The following is a 7,939-nucleotide window of genomic DNA, read 5'->3' as shown; positions in this document are numbered from 1 at the left end:
GCTCCTGGCAAGCTCTCCCGTGTCTTTTGCTGTTCTCCAGGGTGAGACGAAATGCGCGGATCTGCCTCTGAAACCACTCATGTCTGGTTCAGGAACTTCTGTAAGAAGTAATTAGAAAAAGCAAAGACTCCTTTGTTGAGCATCCCTGTCTGACCGTGTGCGTGCAGCACCATCTAGTGCTTTGCAGAGATTTATATTCCCCCCCCGCCCCTTCCCCGAATCAGTAGCGATGTCTTGGGGGTACATCCTTTCATCCCCGGCACGCTGCTCCTCTGCGGGCTGTCGGAAGGCTCACCGCGGCGGCAAACGCTGCCTGCGCTCACAGCAAGCCCGCGACAGCCCGGGAGATGGCAAGCAGTGGAAGATGGGGACGTGCAGGAACGTGTCGGGCCGTGCCGGGAGGCCGCTTTGCAGCTCCGACCGACACCTGCGAGCTGCCCGAAGCCCACCCGGGACCGAACATCCTGCTCTCCTTGAACCCTAATTCCAGACTCGCAATCGAACTAACGATAAATACTTCCCCGAGGGCTTGGAGTAACTTCAGCGCTGTCCCCTTCTCCAGCGAAGCCGCGGGACCGACGCCCTCTGCTGATGCAAGAGGACATTACCGCCTCCAAGAGAGAGAAACCCAGGAGTTAACACACGGAGGAGCCCCTTTGTGCTTCCTTCAGCACCGTGCTGCCGTCCTCGGGGACGGGAGGGAATTCCCGCCGGGGACCGACGCCATCTGCCTAGCACTTGGCTGAAGAACGAGCGCAGCCCGCGGCACCGGCGGGTCCGGATACACACCGCCCCGTTTGCCCCCCGCCCCCCGACAGGCTCCCCGGGGACCTCGCTCGGCGCCCACCGAGAGACCCGTCTGGGCTCCCGGGGCAGCGTGGCCCCGCCGCCACGTGACCCACAGCTCCCCATTGATATACTGTAGCTAAACCGGAACGTTGCAGGCATAGTCAGGCGCGCCCAGTCGATGCCTGAGCGGCAGATCCGGCCGACCGCTGAGGCAGGGGTGTGCGCTCGGCGCTCGGCTAGCTCTGCCGCGGCCGGAGAGGGGGAGCGCGGCGCGGCGGGTGCGCGGTGCGGGGCGGCTCCGCGGCGGCGGCGGTGGTAGCGGCGATGGCGGAGCCGGCGGAGAAGCTGTATCGGGCGGAGTACGCCAAGAGCGGCCGTGCTTCCTGCAAGAAATGCGGCGAGAGCATCGCCAAAGACTCTCTGCGCCTGGCCCTCATGGTGCAGGTACCGCGTGGTGGGGCCCGGGCCGGAGGGGGGGGGCGGGCTTGACCGCTCAGCCCCGCACCGGCTGCGGCTCGTCTGGGGGCGGCTTTTCTGGGCCAGGCCGGGGTCCGCTTCCCAGCACGGGGCCGCTCGACTGGGCCTTTCCGCCGCGGGGGCGAGCCTATTTTTAGCAGTGGCGCCATTGCCCGCCGCTGCCTGCGGTCTCCGCCGCAGCTCCAGTCCGTGGAGCGGAGCAGCCCTGCCCGTAGCCCTCCCCGCCGCCACCCGGAGAAGCGGTGGAGTGGGAGCTGCTCGCCGTGCAGGCGGGCGCTGTCGGTATCCTGGGCTGTAAAGGCGTTTGGAGGTGAAACGGTGCAAAGTTCGCCGTTAAGTGCCGTAGCGGAGGCTTGTAGTGGCGAGGGGTCGGCTCGGGGGCGCGCACAGAGGCTCTTTGTTGTCATCCGGCGAGCAGGGAGCGGGAGGGGGGCGAGTACGGTGGCTTAGCTTTTCTGTGCCCTGGGAAGCGTCTGGCACTCGAGGTGTTTCGCGTCGCGTCAGGGAAATCTCCGTTCAGTGCGTGCTTTGCATACGAAACAAACAGATCCGAAACGCGTTAGAGGTCGTGAACAGTCCAGTGGTTTCGTCTCTGCTTGCAGTAGGGAGAACCGATGGGGTGGCGGTCATAGAATTGCTTAGGTTGGAAGGGACCTTTCAGATCATCTAGTCCAACCATCAACCTAACGCTGACAAAAGCCATCACTAAACCATATCTCTAAGGGCAGGCTGGTGCTGCCAGCCGTAGAGGGGTGTTTGCACAGAGCTGGTTGGCACACTGCAGACATGAAACAGAGCCGAACTGCAATTAGCAAACTCAATACGAAGGCATGTTTTGTTGTCACGTGGTCCTCAAATGATTTGCCTTTTGGGGAACAGACTTGCTCGGCTTCCTTTCAAAATGAAAGGTGTCTGGGAATTGTACGCAGACCTGTACTGCCCTTTTGGCCGGCCTGAAATCGCAGCCTGTGGTGGGAGGATGGGGAGGGAATCGGGGCTCCTGCAGGGGAGGCAAATGCCGCTCTCCTGGGAGCTGGAAGTGTGCTCGGGAAGGGCCAAGCGCTGCCTTCCTAAGCTGTGGATGGGCCTTGGCCTGTCTTTGGCAGGGAACATGGAAAGGCATCTCTAGCGTTCAGGTGGTGCAGATGGACAGCCGGCTGACCCTCACATGTGTCCTGTGAAAGATAAGCAAATGCATAAATGTGTATTTATGGAAGGATAGCAAGAATGCAGGATGCAAACACCTGGAGCAAAGGCCTGCAGATGAGTGCTGTGGCTCCCAGCTGATTGAGGAGCAATTTCTGTGCGGGCCGAGAGTCACTTGTGCCCTTGGAGAGGGGTGAGGAAGGGCTGGCTCACCCCTGGCCTGGGCTGCTGGGGGGCTTGGGCACCCCATGGGGCAGGGGATGGATGCCTGGCTGCCGGGGCAGGGCTGGCAGGCCTACCCTGCTTGGAGGCAGGAGCTAGTTCCCCGAAGGGGAAATACCTGCCTCCGCTTTTGTTGCCCAGAGCCTCTGTTTCCTGGGAAAGATGTGAAAGCTGCGGCATTTGCTTGCACGTGTTCCTGCTGCCTTTTTCTTTTGTTTCTCCTGCTGCTCACAGTCGCTCACTGGAGGTTTCTGGTCTCCTCCGCTCCTCCTCCCCTGCTCCGGCTGCTCTTCTCCACTTCCCTCACATTTGTTATCCCTTCCTGTCTTCACCTACAGTCTAAGTTGGTGCGAGGCGGGTTGGCCTTCCTCAGCACGGGGGCCTGTGGGACCTCAGGAGTGTGTTTGGATTTCTAGGCTTAGGTTTATTGAACAATTTCCTGGGGGCAGGTGGAGGGGGACAGCTGGGACCGTGGCATCCCTCACAGAGCCACTGCCTTTAAGCCAATCATCTCCCCAAAACTGCTAGTCTTACACCAATCACTTATAACTATTTTTATTTTTTTCCCCAGCAACCTCTTGAATTTGCTTGATCTGTTCTGCAAAGGTCTCCCTCTCTCTCCACTGCCAGTTTTTGTGCCACCAGAGCACTTTTTGCACCCTGCTACTGAGCGTAACCTCCCCTGCAAGGGCCCAAATTTCACCAGAGCACCCAGGCCCCTTGTTTCCTCCTGGGGAAATCCCCTGCAGAGCAGCCTCTGTGCAGCCTTCAGTGCACCGAGGTCTTTTGCAAATTGTGCAAAAGACATTAAAAGGGAGGCACAAGTGAAGTTTGTTAGCTGGGTGCCATTTCTACTATGGCTTTTAAACAAAAGCCACCCTTTTGTTTTGGTTTTTCACATGAAGAGCTCTGAATGACAGTGGGATGCCCAGTGTTTGGCCCAGGGTGGGCACCCAGGCCCTGCAGGACCAGTACGACTTCGACTTTTGCTTCCAGGTTGAACTGAGCAGTTTCTGTTATCTGCGTGTGCAATATGAAAGCGAATTGCTTTCTCCTTTTTCCATAGTTTGTTTAGGAAACAATGGTCTAGAGATAGGTGAGCTGGAAGAAGTTGTGTAAACGAGGTCTAGCTCACCTGGAGGTTTAATTTCCCACACAGAGAAGACCTGCTCCAGATATACAACTCCATGTGGTGGAGGAGATCTATGCACTGCTTGCATAGTTGCCCTAAAGATTGAGCCAGCTCTCCCCCCTTCCATGCACCCCAGTGGCTTGTGCCCCCAAAGCCTTTGTCTTAGGGACAGAGCTGTGAGGAATCCTTCAGGAAAACTCCAAACATGAGTTCAGGGGTGACCAACTTTTTAGTGCCAGAGCTGCGTGTGACTCACAGGCACATCAAGAGCAATGCCAAGGTAGCTGCTGTGTGTCTGTGGTGCTATGAGGGTGACTGGGTACTCCAAACGCTGGCTTGTGGGAAGAGTCCAGCTGGAAATAAAAACATCCTCTTACAGTTCGGGTTGATGGTTAGTTGCAATCAGGGCTCCCAGCTCGCCTAGTCCTTCGCTGTGGTCTTCAAAGCCATTTCCTCCTCCTTCCTGCTCATGCATGAAACTCTTTGCTGTTGGTTTCAGATTGGAGATCTCCCTCCTTTTGGTGAGTGATATGTAGAATGCTTTCCTAGGTTGTTAATTCTGTATGATCAGTAATAATAATACTCAGCATTGTATAATTATTAGTACAGCAGTTGTTTGTGTGCATAACTTGGAGCCAAACCACTATTCAGTTATTTTGTCTGACAGGTAACCGGAACAATGCCAGGTTGGTACTTAATGTGTCTGAGTCATAATAAGCAAGTGGAGCACTTCCACAAGGAGGCTGGGGCGATGCAGGGGAGGACATGAGGGATGCTGCTGTCCTGGTGCAGGAAGGATTTCATTAGGCCCTGGTGTTTCCCTTAAATTTTGCCCCTGCCTTCTGCAGCCCCCTCAGGAATTTCTTGCAGGTTGTGGTCATTGGAGCTGTTCCTCCTGTCTTCTGCCTGGCGATGGACTCTCCTGGGCATGGACAGTTTGAGAAGTGGCTCTCAAAGGGACTGTGCCTTGTGCTCAGAGGTCCCGTAGAGCAAGGCCGGCAGCCTCCTGTGCTGCAGGAGCCTCAAGGAGATTGTAGCAGATGAGCCAAGTGCTGCTACTCCTGTTAACGTTTTCCACAATCTCTCTTTTGCTTTGCTCATCACTGCAGATGTTCTGATTCTCACAGAGAAGAAACCTTTCCTCATCTGCTCGGGGTTGGTGCAGCCAAGCTGAGGCTGTGACCTTTTCATTTTGAGTAATACAGATGGGCTAAACAGCAGGGAGATGAACTGATTAAGCTGGGTAAACGCTCCTTCCACATCTATCCCATTTGGGACCTCTTTCCAGCAGTTTGTCTGTCATAATAGATTTTCTTCTTAGACTTTGTCCTAAATAGTATCCATCTCTTTATTAAAAACAAAACAAAAAAACCCCAAAAAACCACAACCACTTATGTTTACCCAGGTCTCCTTTTTATCTTATTTTTGTTTTGTTCTGTTTTTTTCCCCCGTTGATTCTATCCAAGTTGCTTCATCTTGGCCTAATGTGTTTTCTTCCTAGTCACCCATGTTTGATGGCAAAGTCCCTCACTGGCACCACTACAGCTGCTTTTGGAAGCGGGCTCGAATTGTGTCCCACACAGACATTGATGGCTTCCCTGAGCTCCGGTGGGAAGATCAGGAGAAAATCAAGAAAGCCATTGAAACTGGAGGCCCTGGAGGAGGTAAGCAGAGGTCTCCTGATGTTTGGAGATTATTGTGGTTATTTGATTGCTATGTTCCTTCAGCAGGTGATGTATCAAGAAATATATTTTGTTTTCAGTCCTTTAACAAATGCTTTTGTAGCATGTTGTTTTAACGGTACCTTCACTGCAGTGTATGATTATGGTGGCTCCGAAAATGTTACACTGTGAACAAGCAACTCAGGAGAGCAAATGAGAAGGGTCTAAATACAGACCAGACTAAACTCACCACATCTCTGTGTAGATGAAGGGTGCTGGGCAGTTTTAGATTGATGTCTGCCTGTTGAAATGTAGTGATACAAAAAATAAAAGGAAACTAGTACTTGGGAAGAGGAGTTGTGCTTTGAAGCAGAGCTGTTTGTGACTCCTGTTACAGTCAGTTCTTCAGTGAGATCTCATTTTACACTATTTTCAGGAAAGAGGTAAAAAGGGTCAGCTCTGTGCACCTTTGAAAGTCTTTTAAAATCATTAAATAAGCAATCCTGTACAATTGCTGCTTGGCTGCTTAAAGATTTCTTTCTATTTTAAAAGTGCTTTTAAGCATGGGCTGCTTATCTTACTCTATATTCAGATTCTCGACGGATGGATTGCTGGAAGACAGGTTTATTAATTCAGACTGCTAACAATCTGGGACAGAGAATAAGAAATTAAGGGAATGCCTTTAGAGCCAAACTCTGTATTTGCCTTTGTTCTCCAGGAAAAGGAGGGGAACAGGAAGGAGGTGGCAAGGCTGAGAAGAGCCTAACTGACTTCGCTGCAGAATATGCCAAGTCTAACAGAAGTACTTGCAAAGGCTGTGAACAGAAAATAGAAAAGGTGAAAAGTTTTTCTTAGTTCTCTGTCTCTTGTCTTTTTCCCCTGCCAGTTCCATTCAAACAGTGACTTTTATAATAGCTTCCTGCCTATCCTGCATATGGAAAGCACTTGCAGAGCTGCATTTCTGTGTCTGAGGAGCAGCTGCATTCTGGAGACCTGACAGTAAAGGTGTCCCTCAGGCGTTGTAGCCTGGGCTTCAAACCTGCGGATGCTTCCTTCCTTTCACTTGGGTCTCAGAACAGGCTGGAACACCGCTCATCAGAGTTTCTTGTGGCAGGAGAGCCACCACTAACTGCAGCTCTTCCTGCTTGTTGCAGCACTGCAGAGGTGGTGGCCTCTTCCTTCTCCTCAGCAAGACCAGCTCTGTATGCAGTGTATCCATATTAACTCCATGAAAGCAGATAAAACCAGAAATTTAGCCCTGTTTTGCTGCTCTGCTTTTAAAGACAGTTGGCAAAACAAAGCTGTGCATCTCTGATAGATTGAATAGACATGCCAGTTGGGTAAATTTAGCAAGTCCTACTGTGCTTGTATCTGTAGAAACATTGGTGAGTGTTGCGTAGATGTTTCCTTGTTGGAGCATGAAGTATTGCAGTCTAAAAGCACCTAAAGCAAGTACGTGTTGGGCATCTGAGAAGTAATTTGCAGTAAGATGGGGTGAGATCATGTTAGCACTGATGCTTGAGTGATAGCAACAGAAAGTTAGTTTATAGAGTTGCCTGTGTGGGGTTTGTTCAGGTGAGTTTTGCTTGTTGCAGTTTACTGGGTGTTGAGGGAGTGAAGACTACAGGATTACCCATTGTAAGTGGTTTTTGAACAGAAAACTACTTAAAAAGCTGGCTTTTCAACCTAGAAAGAGTGAAGAAAGCAGAGGAACTGTAGTGAAAGGGCTTGAACAAAAAAAAAAAAACTTGCAGGCTTTGATAGAGGAACTGTTGTGATTTTACAGGTGCTTAGGAAGCAGATGTTGGTAATGAGCCTGTTAGCATCCTGTTCTTTCCAGAATGGCCTAACAAATTTCTCTTGTGTTGCTTTAATCTGCCTCAGGGCCAGATCCGGATTTCCAAGAAGATGGTGCATCCTGAAAAGCCCCAGCTGGGAATGATAGATAACTGGTACCACCCGGACTGCTTTGTGAGCCGCCGAGCTGAGCTGGGCTTCCTCCCGGCCTATGGGGCTGCCCAGCTCCTGGGCTTCAGCATCTTGAAAGCTGAAGATAAAGAAACTCTGAAGAAGCAGCTCCCAGCTACCAAGAGTGAAGGGTATGTAATGGGCAATGTAACTAATTGCCTTGTCAAGAGGAATGACTTGGGGGACTGATGTAGGGCTTTTAACCATAAAATAATGCCTGCTTAATACAACTGGATACTGGGCTCTGCACCTCCTTGTGAGATGTTGTTATCAGTGATGGTTTCTCTGCTCTAACCACTTGTTAGAGAATTGATTTGACATCTCTTATCTATGAGCCACTCGCTGATCTGTGACAGGCACCGAATCTGATAATGGTGTTTATTGCCTGTGTAGCGCTTGGATGCTTTTGTTTGCGAAATCTTTTATGGTACGACTGAAACTTCATTGCCTTGCATTGAAATTTTTAGCAGAGGCTCTTGACAGAACTTGTACTGACAGAGAAGTGCTTCCAGGTGGCTTGCTAGCTTTGGTCAATCTTTCTCTG

The 7,939-nt window shown here is 51.6% G+C and overlaps 1 protein-coding gene across 2 annotated transcripts in view; it reads left to right on the top strand.

Annotated features, from left to right (window-relative positions):
• The first annotated feature begins 1,055 nt into the window (after positions 1-1,055).
• PARP1 (poly(ADP-ribose) polymerase 1) overlaps positions 1,056-7,939 on the top strand; it is a 32,407-nt gene continuing 25,523 nt past the window's right edge. Inside the window, exons 1-4 of one of the 2 annotated variants that reach the window (XM_074144576.1) lie at positions 1,056-1,233; positions 5,268-5,430; positions 6,146-6,264; positions 7,312-7,526. In XM_074144576.1, coding sequence (XP_074000677.1) covers positions 1,114-1,233; positions 5,268-5,430; positions 6,146-6,264; positions 7,312-7,526 — 617 coding nt within the window. In that variant the 5' untranslated portion in view covers positions 1,056-1,113. The remainder of the gene's footprint in view (positions 1,234-5,267; positions 5,431-6,145; positions 6,265-7,311; positions 7,527-7,939) is intronic. The other variant, XM_074144577.1, reaches the window with a different exon arrangement.

Source organism: Numenius arquata, chromosome 2, assembly GCF_964106895.1.
Source record: "Numenius arquata chromosome 2, bNumArq3.hap1.1, whole genome shotgun sequence".
Lineage (NCBI taxonomy): Eukaryota > Metazoa > Chordata > Aves > Charadriiformes > Scolopacidae > Numenius > Numenius arquata.
This window is presented reverse-complemented; position numbering and strand designations above follow the sequence as displayed.